The following is a 17,436-nucleotide window of genomic DNA, read 5'->3' on the forward strand; positions in this document are numbered from 1 at the left end:
GCATTGGCCTGCTCAGAGAATTTCCTCTGACCACCTTGTAATTTTTTTAATCTGTGCATAAATCTCAGAATAGAATGAAGGTCTATTTCAGGAGTATGATGTGAAAAACGTGTTCCTTATCCAGTGTAATTAGGACTTTGGCGTGCTATAGGACGCCGATGTTGCTTCCCTTGTCCTTGCAGCGCATTGGGAAGATAATGCGGAATCAGCATTGGAGGTACCAGCTATCAGTTGTCTCCCAAGCCGAAAGGAGGGAAGGTATCACTTGGTACCTCCAAGTGTCTAAACAATATAACGGCACCCAAAATCATTCAACATGCATCCAATAAAAATGAAATCGTGATTTCAGCTATACATGCTTTCCACGAGTGAGTCTATCCAAAAATTGAATATCCGTTCAAAGTGATACCACTCTGGCAGCAACAATGATGAGAAGATAGAATTGAAAACGTATTCTATTCTGTGTGGAGGAAGAGGCAAGCAAAGAAATATGAAGATTGCTTCATGGATGAAACTCGGTAGCTGTTCCATCTTTTGTTGGAATATATACAACATGCCTTGCCCATCATCGGGCCACTTTGACTATGAAATTTGGGAAGTCGTGTTCCAGCTGTACAAAACTTTGGGAAGGCCACATTTGAAGTACTATGTGCAGTTCTGATACCACACTACAGGAAGGACGTGGAAGCTTCAGAGAGGGGGCAAAAGAGGTTCTGGATGCTGCCTGGATTGGAGAGAGGGTATGGAGAAACTTAGATTTTTTTTCCCCTGGAGTATCGGAAGCTAAGGAGCATCCTGATAGACGTTTATAAAAGGATGGGAGGTACAGGTACTCATTTTCCTCCAGGGTGCATATGTTAAATACTGTGTCGGGCATGGCTTTAAGATAAGAGGAAAGACATTTAAACAAGAATTACAAGGGATTTTTTTTTCCACGAAGCGCTTAGTATCTAGAACTCATTGCCAGGGAGGTGGGGAAAGCAGATATAATAGCACCGTTTAAGAGACAAAAACGAACAGGGCAGAGAGATGTGCAGTTTATAGTCGAAATAGACATCTTGCTCCTCTGATTGTACTGAACGGGATTTGGCAACATTTATTGCTAATCTCTAATATCCTCGGAAAATGTGATTTTTGAGCTACCTTCTGCAGTCGCTGCCGGACTGATAGTCAGAAGCGTGGTTGGACTGGTGATCAGTCAGAGCCGACATCAAAAAAAATGCAAACAGCAAATCAAGCTGCATTGGGTGCAAGGGAAGTCGACATTTTGCAGTTGGGGAGGGATTCGAGGGGCGGGTGGGCTCTGATTGGTGAGAGGTTGTATGAGGGGCGGAACTTGGCCGGTGACTGGGGTGAAGGAGTCGAGCTGGCCTTTTTGTGCAGGTTTCTGGTCCAAGTCAGTAGAAGAGGTGTTTGGTTGCAGCGTTCAATAATGGCCGAACATTTCCTTGAAATTGATGGTGGGATAATGGAAGGGGTGAGTGGCGCAGAGAGGCGGACCCGGTGGCGAATCTCTTTGCTGGGCTTTACCGTGGTGCCGGCTGCGTGGCTTTGGGCCTGACTGTGAAAATCTGCCGATGGTAATGCTTGCATGTAAATCGTATCTGAGGAGGGAACGCGAAATAAAGCAGCTGGGGTTCTCCTGCCATCTGCCTTCATGCTGGTCATTATTGCTATCTGATCATATTTGTGTATTAAACTTGCAATAGAGATGTCAGTATTTGTAAGAATGTCTGCCATTTTCTCTTTTCAGGGAGGGCAGATTTTACGGGTTTGTACAGCTCTAAGTTGCCTTCTGGGAGTTAAGATAAAAATCTATAATATCCGAGCAGGAAGAAGCACACCTGGGCTTCGGTAAGTATACACGAGCTACCAGAGGTGTAGATGAGATATTGTTCTTCCAATTTACATTTGGCCTCTCTGTAGCAGGCCAAATGTATCTCTGTGTTTGGCCAAGGATAGAAAGGTAGGTATGTTAGTAGGATGGAGAGTTAAAATGACATGCAAACTGAAGTTCAAGATAGCGGTTGTTGTTAGAGTACAGGTGCTCTGCAAAATGGTCACTTGATTACACATTTCCAGCAACATTGAGAATGCCAAATAGTGAGCAACACTATTTGGATAAGGTGTCTCATCTGGAAGGGCAATTTAGGACCCTGGATGGTTGTGAAGGAGGAGGTAAAAATAACTTTTTCACCACCTACAATTGAAGGAGAAAATATCAGGGGGTTGAGTGGACCAGGGAGCAGAAAGGGACATAAGGGATGAGGCAGGTGGAGGAATTGTGTTGGAAGATGAGGACCAAGTGAATTCTGCTTTTCTGCCTTTGGAGAGGGTGAATGAGATCAGATGTGTAGGAAGTGAGGGACTTGGACAAGCTATTGAACTTGGAAAGCCAGATTTCTAGAAGGAGGAATGAAGTTTCAGAATGGGGGAGGGGGGGCGGGGAAAGGAAACCAGCTTAGCAGGAAATAAAGTGGTGGGGTCAAGATAGCTGTGGGTGCCAACTTTCACCTTTTGTCTTCATAGATACTACTTGACCTGCTGAGTTCTTTCAATATCTTGTTTCTTTCTCCAAATTCCAGCACCGTTTTCTCTCTAACTTTTTAGCCTTTTGTATCTTAATGTTCTAGTCTTGTTCTTCTTTAAAATATTGTTATGCCTGCTGTAATAACTTACTAATAACATTAGAACTGGAAGGAGAGATAGGCCACTTGGTCCTCTGCCTTTGCTCCCTCATTCATTAAGATCATGGCTGTCTTCAACTTTGACATGCTTTTTCTGGTCTAACGACATCACCTTGATGCCTTTTCAATCCAGAAATCTATTGATTTCTGTTTTGAGTGAACTCAATGACTGAGCTTCCACTGCTTTCTGAAATTCCTAAGTTTCAACATCCACTACATGAAGACATCTCTTCTCAGCCTAAATGACCTTGTATCTGGTTCTAGCAATTCAATAATTATCATTCTTGCAGCCAACCAGTCAAGCATTTTATATTTCTAAACTTTCTCCGTGGAATTTGGGTATACTCTACTTAATCTGATCTCATATAGTAAATGTGTTTAGTGATTATTTGCTGCACTCCTTTCATAGCAGGTATATCCTTTTTCTTAAGGAGACCAAAAATGGAACCAAACCATTACTAGCTCTGCTGCCACCCCTTCCAAACCTACAATATAGATCAGTGGTTTCAAATTTTTTCGTTCTACTCACATACCACCTTAAGTAATCCCTATGCCACAGGTACTCTGTGATTAGTAATGGATTACTTAAAGTGGTATGTGAGTGGAAAGAAAAAGTTTCAAAATTATTGTTTTAATCATCCCTAATGTGCATGGTTTCATAACTCCAAAAGAAATGGGCCAATGACAATTTTTCTTAAGCAAAATATTTCAGTAACAATTGGGTCTAGATTGTTCTCAACCTTTTTTCCCCACTCACATACCACCTTAAGTAATCCCTTACTAATCACAGGGGTGTATGGAATGTCTAGGGAGGGGTAGTATCTCTGGTGGGGAAGGGCCTGTTGTGCCCTTTTTGGGTAGCTCATCCACCTTTGGTCTCCACCTGATGCTCAGCTTGCACCTGTGGCTCCAAGTAGCTGTAGCATGCACAGTGGCCACACCCAGGTAAACTGTCTCAGCAGATGGGCTAAACCATGTGAGGGTAGCCTCGGTGAGGGTAGCCTCGGTGAGGGTAGCCTCGGTGAGGGTAGCCTCGGTGAGGGTAGCCTCGGTGAGGGTAGCCTCGGTGAGGGTAGCCTCGGTGAGGGTAGCCTCGGTGAGGGTAGCCTCGGTGAGGGTAGCCTCGGTGAGGGTAGCCTCGGTGAGGGTAGCCTCGGTGAGGGTAGCCTCGGTGAGGGTAGCCTCGGTGAGGGTAGCCTCGGTGAGGGTAGCCTCGGTGAGGGTAGCCTCGGTGAGGGTAGCCTCGGTGAGGGTAGCCTCGGTGAGGGTAGCCTCGGTGAGGGTAGCCTCGGTGAGGGTAGCCTCGGTGAGGGTAGCCTCGGTGAGGGTAGCCTCGGTGAGGGTAGCCTCGGTGAGGGTAGCCTCGGTGAGGGTAGCCTCGGTGAGGGTAGCCTCGGTGAGGGTAGCCTCGGTGAGGGTAGCCTCGGTGAGGGTAGCCTCGGTGAGGGTAGCCTCGGTGAGGGTAGCCTCGGTGAGGGTAGCCTCGGTGAGGGTAGCCTCGGTGAGGGTAGCCTCGGTGAGGGTAGCCTCGGTGAGGGTAGCCTCGGTGAGGGTAGCCTCGGTGAGGGTAGCCTCGGTGAGGGTAGCCTCGGTGAGGGTAGCCTCGGTGAGGGTAGCCTCGGTGAGGGTAGCCTCGGTGAGGGTAGCCTCGGTGAGGGTAGCCTCGGTGAGGGTAGCCTCGGTGAGGGTAGCCTCGGTGAGGGTAGCCTCGGTGAGGGTAGCCTCGGTGAGGGTAGCCTCGGTGAGGGTAGCCTCGGTGAGGGTAGCCTCGGTGAGGGTAGCCTCGGTGAGGGTAGCCTCGGTGAGGGTAGCCTCGGTGAGGGTAGCCTCGGTGAGGGTAGCCTCGGTGAGGGTAGCCTCGGTGAGGGTAGCCTCGGTGAGGGTAGCCTCGGTGAGGGTAGCCTCGGTGAGGGTAGCCTCGGTGAGGGTAGCCTCGGTGAGGGTAGCCTCGGTGAGGGTAGCCTCGGTGAGGGTAGCCTCGGTGAGGGTAGCCTCGGTGAGGGTAGCCTCGGTGAGGGTAGCCTCGGTGAGGGTAGCCTCGGTGAGGGTAGCCTCGGTGAGGGTAGCCTCGGTGAGGGTAGCCTCGGTGAGGGTAGCCTCGGTGAGGGTAGCCTCGGTGAGGGTAGCCTCGGTGAGGGTAGCCTCGGTGAGGGTAGCCTCGGTGAGGGTAGCCTCGGTGAGGGTAGCCTCGGTGAGGGTAGCCTCGGTGAGGGTAGCCTCGGTGAGGGTAGCCTCGGTGAGGGTAGCCTCGGTGAGGGTAGCCTCGGTGAGGGTAGCCTCGGTGAGGGTAGCCTCGGTGAGGGTAGCCTCGGTGAGGGTAGCCTCGGTGAGGGTAGCCTCGGTGAGGGTAGCCTCGGTGAGGGTAGCCTCGGTGAGGGTAGCCTCGGTGAGGGTAGCCTCGGTGAGGGTAGCCTCGGTGAGGGTAGCCTCGGTGAGGGTAGCCTCGGTGAGGGTAGCCTCGGTGAGGGTAGCCTCGGTGAGGGTAGCCTCGGTGAGGGTAGCCTCGGTGAGGGTAGCCTCGGTGAGGGTAGCCTCGGTGAGGGTAGCCTCGGTGAGGGTAGCCTCGGTGAGGGTAGCCTCGGTGAGGGTAGCCTCGGTGAGGGTAGCCTCGGTGAGGGTAGCCTCGGTGAGGGTAGCCTCGGTGAGGGTAGCCTCGGTGAGGGTAGCCTCGGTGAGGGTAGCCTCGGTGAGGGTAGCCTCGGTGAGGGTAGCCTCGGTGAGGGTAGCCTCGGTGAGGGTAGCCTCGGTGAGGGTAGCCTCGGTGAGGGTAGCCTCGGTGAGGGTAGCCTCGGTGAGGGTAGCCTCGGTGAGGGTAGCCTCGGTGAGGGTAGCCTCGGTGAGGGTAGCCTCGGTGAGGGTAGCCTCGGTGAGGGTAGCCTCGGTGAGGGTAGCCTCGGTGAGGGTAGCCTCGGTGAGGGTAGCCTCGGTGAGGGTAGCCTCGGTGAGGGTAGCCTCGGTGAGGGTAGCCTCGGTGAGGGTAGCCTCGGTGAGGGTAGCCTCGGTGAGGGTAGCCTCGGTGAGGGTAGCCTCGGTGAGGGTAGCCTCGGTGAGGGTAGCCTCGGTGAGGGTAGCCTCGGTGAGGGTAGCCTCGGTGAGGGTAGCCTCGGTGAGGGTAGCCTCGGTGAGGGTAGCCTCGGTGAGGGTAGCCTCGGTGAGGGTAGCCTCGGTGAGGGTAGCCTCGGTGAGGGTAGCCTCGGTGAGGGTAGCCTCGGTGAGGGTAGCCTCGGTGAGGGTAGCCTCGGTGAGGGTAGCCTCGGTGAGGGTAGCCTCGGTGAGGGTAGCCTCGGTGAGGGTAGCCTCGGTGAGGGTAGCCTCGGTGAGGGTAGCCTCGGTGAGGGTAGCCTCGGTGAGGGTAGCCTCGGTGAGGGTAGCCTCGGTGAGGGTAGCCTCGGTGAGGGTAGCCTCGGTGAGGGTAGCCTCGGTGAGGGTAGCCTCGGTGAGGGTAGCCTCGGTGAGGGTAGCCTCGGTGAGGGTAGCCTCGGTGAGGGTAGCCTCGGTGAGGGTAGCCTCGGTGAGGGTAGCCTCGGTGAGGGTAGCCTCGGTGAGGGTAGCCTCGGTGAGGGTAGCCTCGGTGAGGGTAGCCTCGGTGAGGGTAGCCTCGGTGAGGGTAGCCTCGGTGAGGGTAGCCTCGGTGAGGGTAGCCTCGGTGAGGGTAGCCTCGGTGAGGGTAGCCTCGGTGAGGGTAGCCTCGGTGAGGGTAGCCTCGGTGAGGGTAGCCTCGGTGAGGGTAGCCTCGGTGAGGGTAGCCTCGGTGAGGGTAGCCTCGGTGAGGGTAGCCTCGGTGAGGGTAGCCTCGGTGAGGGTAGCCTCGGTGAGGGTAGCCTCGGTGAGGGTAGCCTCGGTGAGGGTAGCCTCGGTGAGGGTAGCCTCGGTGAGGGTAGCCTCGGTGAGGGTAGCCTCGGTGAGGGTAGCCTCGGTGAGGGTAGCCTCGGTGAGGGTAGCCTCGGTGAGGGTAGCCTCGGTGAGGGTAGCCTCGGTGAGGGTAGCCTCGGTGAGGGTAGCCTCGGTGAGGGTAGCCTCGGTGAGGGTAGCCTCGGTGAGGGTAGCCTCGGTGAGGGTAGCCTCGGTGAGGGTAGCCTCGGTGAGGGTAGCCTCGGTGAGGGTAGCCTCGGTGAGGGTAGCCTCGGTGAGGGTAGCCTCGGTGAGGGTAGCCTCGGTGAGGGTAGCCTCGGTGAGGGTAGCCTCGGTGAGGGTAGCCTCGGTGAGGGTAGCCTCGGTGAGGGTAGCCTCGGTGAGGGTAGCCTCGGTGAGGGTAGCCTCGGTGAGGGTAGCCTCGGTGAGGGTAGCCTCGGTGAGGGTAGCCTCGGTGAGGGTAGCCTCGGTGAGGGTAGCCTCGGTGAGGGTAGCCTCGGTGAGGGTAGCCTCGGTGAGGGTAGCCTCGGTGAGGGTAGCCTCGGTGAGGGTAGCCTCGGTGAGGGTAGCCTCGGTGAGGGTAGCCTCGGTGAGGGTAGCCTCGGTGAGGGTAGCCTCGGTGAGGGTAGCCTCGGTGAGGGTAGCCTCGGTGAGGGTAGCCTCGGTGAGGGTAGCCTCGGTGAGGGTAGCCTCGGTGAGGGTAGCCTCGGTGAGGGTAGCCTCGGTGAGGGTAGCCTCGGTGAGGGTAGCCTCGGTGAGGGTAGCCTCGGTGAGGGTAGCCTCGGTGAGGGTAGCCTCGGTGAGGTAGGGGATCAGTCTATCCCAGTGTTGAAGTCTGGCCCTGGAAGATTGAGTGAAAGAGACCAATTAATGGCCCAACAGTCAAGAAGGCAGGCCCAGCAGGTGTTGTGGAGTGCTAAGAGTATGACAAGACACTTGGATGCCCTGGTCATCTAATGCAGCAAGAGAGATCTCCAGCCACTGGATCAAGGTGTCCTCTGCCGAGAGAGTGAGATCACCCCTGTGTGACGGCTGTTCCATCACGCTCAGATTTTATTATTATTGTTGTGTCTTCAAACCAAAGGATGACCAATACTAATCACAGAGCACCTATGACATAGGAAGAGGTAAAGGTTCCATTAATGTCACATAATATGACATTTAGAATGTAACATATATAAAATTCTTAAAGTTTATCTACCTTAAGGCAGATGAAGCTTCACTGCTTTGACCAGCACCCCTCACAGAAACCTACAGCACCTGGAGTTTCTCGACAGTCTCCCCTCCAAATACTGATTAGTTCTGTGACTGCTTAGCTTCCAAGATCAGATAATCCCAGCAATATTAGGTGCTGTTGTGATTACTTAAGGTTATATGTGAGTGGAAAGAAAAAGTTTGAAAGCCACTGATATAGATCATAAAGTCCTCATTTTAATTGCGTTTAAACGAGAGTAGGTTCAGAACCCAAATGGCATATTCTAATCTCAGTAACATTTTCCTACCTTATTCATTGATTCAAGTAATATCTCCAGAAACTTCTGGATCACATACAATGATGGAGCATTTTTTCTCTTTGGTCTTTAAAAGGAAAGAATTGGCTGCCTTTCTCTGTAACTTTGAATGTATTTTCCCAATCAACCACAAACAATTTTTTTCCCCTCATACCTTCATAGTTTCATATTAAGTCTGACACTCCAGTTTTGTATAAGCTGCACTGCTTTCAAATGGTGGTATAATTTTATCATATGATCACTGTCTTGTGTGAAGGGTCCACTATAGCAAAATGATCAATTGACCCTTTTTCATTGCACTAAATGAAATCTAAAATGGGTCTGAAAATATTAATAATCTTGCATATACCCCATGAATTTGTACTCTTTTTCTTTGTAATTTATTTTTATTGAACTTAACATAATAAGCATACATAAGAAATGATAATTACATAATGTATCAATTGTATGCAAGCAAATACATAACAAAGGGAGAGGGAAAAAAAACAAGTAATAAAATGTGCGTAACTACATTAATAGTTACTTGTGATAACTCAATTTAGTAATAAACGTAAAGAATGTAACGATGGCAGACCCATTATTAGACTGTTATATTAAAATAATAAGATTAAAAAAAGAAAAAAAAAGAAAAAAACCTAAAGGACTAAACTAATCTATTCCCTTCCTCTAATCAAGGTTACTTTTAAGTAAAAAAAAATCAATAATGATGTGGAATCATTGGTGACCCCCGGAGAACAGAAAAAGAATGACCAGAACGTATATTCTAAAAAAAATTCTAAGAATGGGCCCCATAACTACATAAATTGAAACTTTCTATCTTTAACATTATATTGATTTTTCTCTAAACTTAAATAGGACATTACATCATATAACTAATGCATAAGAGTAGGGGATGCATCTCCTTTCTATGTCAATAAAATAGCTTGTCTGGATATCAATGTAGTAAAAGCTAATACTTTTTCCTGAGATGCTGAAAAATGTTCATCTGAGACATTAGAAAAACCAAACCGAGCAATGAACGGACAGGGTTCCAAGTTAATCTTGAAAAGTTTTGATAGAGTTTGAATCTCTCTAAATTTGGGCATTCCCAGAACACGTGAATCAGAGAGGCTTAGCAAATTTTACATTTCTCACAAAAAAAATTCAATGTCTGCATAAAAACAGCATAATTTAAGTTTAGACATATGAATTCTATTCACCACCTTAAATTGTAATAAGCAATGTCTTGCACAAAATGAGGAATCGTTAATCAAATTGAGAGTACCAACCTTCATCTGAAAAAGTTACATTCAAGTCTCTTTCCCAATCTCTTTTGATCCCAGCTATTGGGACTGAATTTGAGTTGAGTGAATTATTATAAACATGCTATTAATCCACCATGAAAATAAAACTGCATGTTTAAAAAGCAGATCAAGAGTCCTAGTAGTGGAAATTTGTGGAAAATCTGAAAGGTTGAAAAACTGCCTAATTTGTAAATATCTAAAAAGATGCCTATTGGAAAGATTAAATTTGGCAGATAATTATTCAAAAGAAGTAAAATTATTGCACTCCTCTTCATCACATTTAATGTGATGTGCATCTATACATGGAGTGGTCTCATGATTACACTATTAACCTTGTCATTCCTGATTTCTGGTAACCTGCTTGAGGGGTGGGGAAGAGTGAGCTTTTTTTTCTGCTTTATTGTCTTATGTTCACTTGTTATTATTTGGTTGCTTTATAAACAATTCCCAATGGAAGAGGACTTGTAAAAGAGAATTGTTCTAATTTTGGTACAGATTGCCATCTGTGATGTACTAACTTGAAGTTCTTGCTATGGAGATCAGTTTAGATTCTAAGTACCAATGTAATCCTCAGAAACATAAATTCACATGCTAAGATCTTGTTAGGGTTGGTTTTGGTTTGGTTTAATACTAAAAAAATGTATTTGATTTTAAGGCCACAACATCTGTCAGGACTTGAAATGATTCGTGATTTATGTGATGGTTGCCTTGAAGAAGCCAAAGTTGGTTCCACAGAAATCTGCTTCTCTCCGGGTAAAATCAAAGGAGGTAACCATGTTGCAGATACAAAAACAGCTGGGTAAGCATAAGTACACAAGTCTGTATTTATGGAAAGAGAAGGAGGAGTTAATTGCAGTATCAATTTCAGTTGTTTTAGTTAGTCTATTAGCTATACTACTTCAGTATCACTATTTGCAAATGGGTTTAATTGCTGATCTCCTGGGGACTTTGACAAAGGCATTGTCAATTACTTGTAGCTGTGAAATTTTGAGGGGGGATTTCTGACCAGTATGGCCAAAAGTGAGTAGTTCTGTCACCACAAGTTTGTACCGTGTTATAAATAAAATGGCTTTCAATGCACAAATAGTTATAGTAAATTACAAATCTTCTCTTTTCAGTTGGTTGACATGGAACAAGGCTGTCCAGCAATTTGTTCTTGACTTTTATTTTCTGAATTTTCTAGATTAAATGTCATCTTTAGGAATTGAATAGAATTTCAATAAAAAATATTTTGGTTCAATTTTGAATTATTGAGAACATTGTGATTGAGCAGAAATCGGTGTGATCGAAGATGCTCAATTTCTCGATGTGACCTAGTGGATGAATTTTTGTGTGGAACATCGTAAGAACCTATCATGCATCAATCGAAGCATTTTTTAATGAAGATTATCAGATGAGCCTTTCATTGTAGATGAGCCAACATGTCTCTATGCAGTGCTTGTGAGAAACAACTGTGAATTTACTAAATTAGTGATTTTTGTCTATGATATTGGTGTGGATATTGCTTCCATTTCGTTATGCCATTAATTTAGAAGGTCAATTGTGTTTTGTTTATTAGGAGCGTCTGTTTATTAATGCAGGTCTCCATTCCGTGTGTACTCTTTGCTGCTGCTCCATCAGAACTAATTTTGCGAGGAGGTACTAATGCTGAGATGGCACCCCAGATTGATTATACCCTACAAGTAAGACCCAGAGTAATGCTTAATGATTTGCAAGGAAAATGGTGTATATACTTAGAACAGTACTTTATTCTAATGGATAGGTAATTCATTAACATAATATTTACAGTCTTGTGAGATTTTCAATTTATTTGCAAGTGTGAACATGTATAGATGGTCTTGAAGAACTACTTCTGTTAAGTTTAATTTCTTTTTATCTTTATTTATTGAACACAAATTTTGGGAGCAATAAAAGGAGATTAGTTAAAAGATAGTTTATTTCCTGCATTTATCAGATTCCTGAATGAACTTCACACTCATTTTTTAAATAAAAAAATAATGATTCCTTTGCCCGGTACCAACTGATCTGTCTCCCTGTGTGTAACTCTGTACTTCGGTATTGCATTTTACCTGCTGTGCTATGTATTACATATCTGGCAGGACTACTCACCAAACGGACTTTCTCATTGCACTTTGGTATATGTGTAATCCCACCGTGCACACTTCTCCACTGAAGATGAAAAGAAACAATAATCTAGATTCTAGTAATTCAGCAGTTCCTTGCAGTCTTTGTATCCTGACAGGATACTTTCTAGGTAGAGTTTCGAGTATAAAAGCAAAATGTAATGCGGAAGGCTTTGTAATACATTGGTCAGATCAGATTTGGAGACTTGTGAATAGTTTTGGGACTCCTATTCAAGGCTGGATATGCTAGCATTGAGGGGGGTTCAGAGGAGGTTTACAAGAATGATCCTGGGAACAAGAGGTTTAAAACTATAAGCAGTGTTTGATGGCTTTGAACCTGTTCTTGCTAGAGGGAATTTCATTGAAATGTATCATTTCAAATATCGAAAGGATTTGGAAAAGATTTTTCCAATAGTGGGAGAGTCTAGGACCAGATTTCAGATTCCGATTTATTGTCAGAGTACATACATGACATCACATACAACCCTGAGATTTTTTTTCTTGTGGGTGAATTACCACTTTTTGGTAGGGCAAAATAAAAACTACATAATGTACACATGTAAACAGATAACAAATATGAACAAACTGCAATACAGAGAGAATTTTTTTAAAAAATCAATAAAATGCAAAAGTAAGACTCCTTAAGTGAGTCCCTGATTGAATTTATTGTTGAGGAGTTTGATGGTGGAGGGGTAGCAGCTGTTCCTGAACCTGGTGGTGTGGGTCTTGTGGCACCTAAACCTCTTTCCTGATGGCATCAGCAAGAATAGAGCATGTGCTGGGTAACGTGGCTCCTTGATGATTTGTGCTGCTCTCCGACGTCAGCATTCCCTGTAGATGTTCTCATTAGTGAGGAAGATTTTGCCTGTGATGTGCTGGGCTGTGTCCACTACTTTTTGGAAGGCTTTATGCTCAGGGGTATTGGTGTCCCTATACTAGACCTTGATGCTGCCGGTCAGCACACTTTCCACCACACATCTGTAGCAATTTGCCAGGGTTTCTGGTGTCCTATCAAGCCTCCACAAACTTCTGAGGAAGTAGAGGTGCAAACGTACTTTCTTCACAATGCCATTAGTGTGTTGGGTCCAGAGGGCACAGCCTCCATATAAAAGAATTTCCTTTAGAATAGAGATGTGGAGAAGTTCCTTTAGCCAGAGGGTTATGAATCTGAGGAATTTGTTGCCACAGACAGTTGTGGAAACCAAATCATTGTGTAGATTTAAAGCAGAGATTCATAATAAGGGTGTCAAAGCTAATGGAGAGAAGACAGGAAAATTGAGTTAAAGGAAGAATATATCAGCCATGATTCAAATGGCAGAAGAAACTCAATGGACCAAATGGCCTAATTCTGCTGCTATCTCATGGTTTTAGAATAACTAGTAATATATACATGACAAGAAAATAATTAACTAAGTTGAGTTGAAATTAATCCTTTGGTAAGATTAATTCATGTAGAGCAGTGGTTCTCAACCTTTTTCCACTCAGATACCACTTTAAGTATTCCCTATGCCATAGGTGCTCTGTGATTAGTAAGGGATTGCTTAAGGTGGTATGTGGGTGGAACAAGTTTGAAAACCACTTTTAATCAAACCTAATTGACTCATTATGTGCACGATTTCATAGCTCCAAAGGAAATGGACCAATGACAAGCAAAATATTTCAGTAATAGTTGGGTCTAGAGCAGTGATTCTTAACCATCCCTGTCCACTCACATACCACCTTAAGCAATCCCTTACTAATCACAGTAGTATGCAAGTGGAAAGAAAAAGGTTGAGAACCATTGATGTAGAGCATTTGACTAAATCTTGTATGTTAATTGAGGAGGAGTCACGTGGTGGAATAGTGGCTGGTTGGGAAGAACCAGCCCTCTACAGAGAAAAGTATAAAAGTTGGGAAAAAACAAAGTTCAGCAAATAAAAAGTAGAAGAAAAGTAGGATAAAACAACCAATAAGGACCAGGAGATGGTGCCGAAAAAAGAAAAAGCCTGAACAACAGTTAAAGAAGAAGAGAGAAAAACACCAGAAAAGAAAGAAGATGGCCTTACCTGCACACGAGAGCAGGAAGATCCTGTGAAGATCACCCGGCCCCCGAGGGTGGTAAGTTCCCGGCAGGTCGGCAACCTCCCTAGCGGAGGACTGCAAAAATGGCTCTCGAAGCCCAATAAAGAGACGCAACTGCCGATGGCAGGGGGGCCCAGAGTCAGGACATCCAGCAACGGGGCACCCAGCAGCACGATGCCCAGCAACGGGACGCCAGGCAACGGGACAGGACTGACTTAATTGAAAGAGCTGAAGAGGAAACCATGAGGAAAGAAGAGACACAGAAGAGTGGGAGAAGGCACAGAAAAGGTTTTCTTCCTTTTCTACACGGGAAGGAAGAAGGTAAAAGAGATAAACAGACTATAGATAAAGACTTTTTTGAAGACCATATCAGAGCATTAAAAGAGATGCTAACAATTGAATTTAACACAATTAAAAATAAAATGGAGCTGGCCATTGCAGAGATAGGAAAAAGAGTAGAAGATGTGGAAGAACGAGAGACAGCTGAAGAAATGGAATATAATTGGACCAAGGGGAAAATTGAAAGAAAGAGACAGAGAAATCAAGGAGACACAAGATTTGTTATCTCAGAAAATCGATATGCTGGAAAACTACAGTAGGTGCAATAATATAAAAATAGCGGGCGTGAAAGGCGAAAAAGGGACAGACATGAAGGAATTTATAAAAAGGTGGATCCCGAAGGTATTGGGAGCAACAGATCTACAAGAAGGAATAGAAATAGAAAGAGCTCACAGAGCACTGATACCGAAGTTACAATCACACCAAAAGCTGCGATCCATATTAATAAAACTATCAAGATAATCAACAAGAGAGGACATATTGGAGCGGGAAAAGAACAAAGTAAAAGAAAATAAACAGCTGTTGGAATAAAAGGGACAAAAAATATTTTTTTTACCCGGACATTAGTTTTGAACTTTTAAAGAAGTGGAAGGAGTTTAATATGGCGAAAACGACATTGTGGAAAAAAGGCTACAACTTTGTGCTGCAACACCCAGCAGTACTTCAGGTATTCATCCCTGGGGAACAGAATAGACTGTTCTCAGATCCAAAGGAAGCCCAAGGATTCTCAGAACCAATCCCGGACAGGAAATGAGATGAGGAGGGGTATTAAAAAAGACTGACAAGAAAATGTAAAAAAAGTAAGTGGTTTAAAAAAAAAGACAATGTAAATACAGAGGTTTAAAGTTGAAAAAGAGAAGGGAAAGGGATGGAAAAAAAGAGCTTTCGAAAATTAATAGTCTTTCTCTGGAGGGGGTGCTGGGGAGGGGGGAAACCGATTATTATCGCAAACCAAGTGGAAAGGGGAGTTGTGGTTGTCCAGCAAGGGATTAAGGACAACCCAAAACAGAGGGGGTTTAATGTTATTTTGGTTAAAAGTATATTTTGTCATTTGTTGTGGTGGTTTTAGGGGTATTTTGTGTTCTAATCATGTTGTCATGCACTGAGAAAAGCAAGGAAAATTTAAAGAATAATAATGGAAAAAAAGGAGATGGAGGGGCTGAGAAGGTGAGAAGGAAGTGTAAACAAAGGTATAAGATGGCTATGCTGAATTATATGACCATAAACATTAATGGAATACACAACCAAATTAAAAGGAAAAGGCTACTAACACTACTCAAAAAGGACAAAATAGTTGTAGCATTTGTGCAGGAAATGCATCTAACCGAGGTAGAACATGGCAAATTGAAGAGAGACTGAGTAGTCATGTAGTGGCATCATCATACAGTTCAAAAGGTAGAGGCGTAGCTATGCTCGTCAATAAAAACATACCCATCAAGATAAAGGAAGAAATAACAGATCCAGTGGGCAGGCATATAATGACGAAGTGACAGTTATACTCAGAATTTTGGAATTTGCTTAATATTTACGCACCTAATGAAGAAGATCAAGAGTTTATACAGGTCATCTTCCTAAAGATAGCAAACATGCAGGGAAACATTCTGATGGGGGGGGATTTTAACTTCAACTTGGACCCAGTGTTGGATAAAACGAGAAAGACAGTAAACAAAAAGAATAAAGTAGCCAAATTCATAAATGCAAGAAGTGAAACTAATTGATATTTGGAGGAAGCAACATCCAAAAGAGAGAAAATATTCATATTACTCGAGTAGGCACAAGACATACTCAAGGATAGATATGTTCTTGTTGTCGGTGCAGACCCAAGGGAGAGTCAGAAAAACTGAATACAAATCTAGACTACTTGCCAATCATTTGCCCCTGCTATTAGCGATAGAGCTAGAGGACATCTCATCAAGAATGTATAAGCTGGAGGACTTTAGGGAGTAAACGGTTATATGATTATATTGTACGCCAGATTAAAACATATTTTGAGATAAATGCAGAGTCTGTAAAAAGATAAGTTCATACTATGGGATGCAATGAAGGCCTTCATTAGAGGACAGATAATTAGCTATGTGACCAAGATTAAAAAAGACAACCAGTAAGTAGAGCAGTTGGAAAGAGAGACAGCAATTACAGAAAAAGAATTAGTGAAAAGGGAAGATGTGGAGAAAAAGAAAGAATTGTCAGATTTAAAAAAAATAAAGTACGAAATATTACAAACGTATAAGGTGGAGAAGAACATAATGAAAACAAAACAGATATTACAAATTGAGGGAAAAAACCTCATAAAATATTGGCCTGGCAACTTAAATCAGAGCAAGCTAAAAGGACTGTATTGGCGACAATGAAAAATAATAAACAGATCACATACAACCCAATAGAGATCAATGAAAATTTTAAGGAATTTTACAAACAACTCTACCAAACCGAAAAAGCAGGAAAGAATGATAAAATAGACGAGTTTTTAGCTAAAATCGAATTACCGCAACTGCAAGTAGAGGACCAAAACAAACTGACAAAGCCTTTTGAAATGAATGAAGTACAGGATATATTAAGGGAATTACCAAACAATAAAACCCCAGGTGAGGATGGATTTCCAATAGAATTTTATAAAGTATTTAAAGATTTATTAATCCTGCCCTTCCTGAAAGTAATGAAGCAGGTGGAAGAGACTCAAAATTTACCAGAATCAAGTAACACAGTAATACCAAAAACTGGAAATGATCCATTAACACCAGCGTCATACAGACCAATATCCTTATTAAATATAGATTATAAGATAATAGCGAAACTATTAGCAAACAGGTTGACTGTTTACCAAAATTGGTAAAGCAGGACCAAACTGGATTTGTCAAGAAAAAATGAGCAGGAGACAATGTTTGTAAATTTATTAATTTAATTCATGCAGCACAAATGAATAAAAGTCCAACAGTGGCAGTTCCGCTAGATGCAGAAAAAGCCTTTGACAGGGTAGAGTGGAACTATTGGTTCAAAGTGCTACAGAAATTTAAACTCCCAGAAAAATACATTAATTGGATCAGGGCATTATATAACGGGCCATTGGCAAAAGTAGTAGTAAATGGATATGTATCAAATCATTTTAAATTGAGCAGATCAACTAGGCAGGGATGCCCATCGTCCCCCTCATTGTTCGCCTTGGCAATAGGGCCATAGGTGGAGCTGATAAGAAAGGAAAATAAAATAAAAGGAATAAAAATAAAGGAGAAAGAATACTAAATCAGCTTATTCACAGACGACATCATAGTATATTTAACAAAACCAGATCAATAAAGTAGCTATACATGAAACTGAATGAGTATGGAGAAATATCTGGGTACAAGGTTAACATAAATAAAGGCGAAGTAATGCCATTGAGTAATATGGATTATACAGAACTCAAAAAAGAATCTCCATTTAAATGGCAACATTGACAGGGAGGGTGAACTGCATTAAAATGAACGTATTTCCACGGGTACAATACTTATTTCAAACGTTACCAAATCACTTGACAGAGAAATTCTTTGTAGGACTTAGGAGAATAATAAGGAAGTTCTTATGGAAGGGGAAAAAAATCGAG

At 44.2% G+C, this 17,436-nt stretch overlaps 1 protein-coding gene across 1 annotated transcript in view; it reads left to right on the top strand.

Annotated features, from left to right (window-relative positions):
* The first annotated feature begins 1,330 nt into the window (after positions 1 to 1,330).
* rtca (RNA 3'-terminal phosphate cyclase) overlaps positions 1,331 to 17,436 on the top strand; it is a 32,224-nt gene continuing 16,118 nt past the window's right edge. The window contains exons 1-4 of the mRNA XM_069938005.1: positions 1,331 to 1,477; positions 1,754 to 1,854; positions 9,989 to 10,132; positions 10,892 to 11,015. Of these exons, the coding sequence (XP_069794106.1) occupies positions 1,433 to 1,477; positions 1,754 to 1,854; positions 9,989 to 10,132; positions 10,892 to 11,015 (414 nt within the window). The 5' untranslated portion in view covers positions 1,331 to 1,432. The remainder of the gene's footprint in view (positions 1,478 to 1,753; positions 1,855 to 9,988; positions 10,133 to 10,891; positions 11,016 to 17,436) is intronic.

This window comes from Narcine bancroftii, chromosome 5 (genome assembly GCF_036971445.1).
Source record: "Narcine bancroftii isolate sNarBan1 chromosome 5, sNarBan1.hap1, whole genome shotgun sequence".
In the NCBI taxonomy this organism is placed as follows: Eukaryota; Metazoa; Chordata; class Chondrichthyes; order Torpediniformes; family Narcinidae; genus Narcine; species Narcine bancroftii.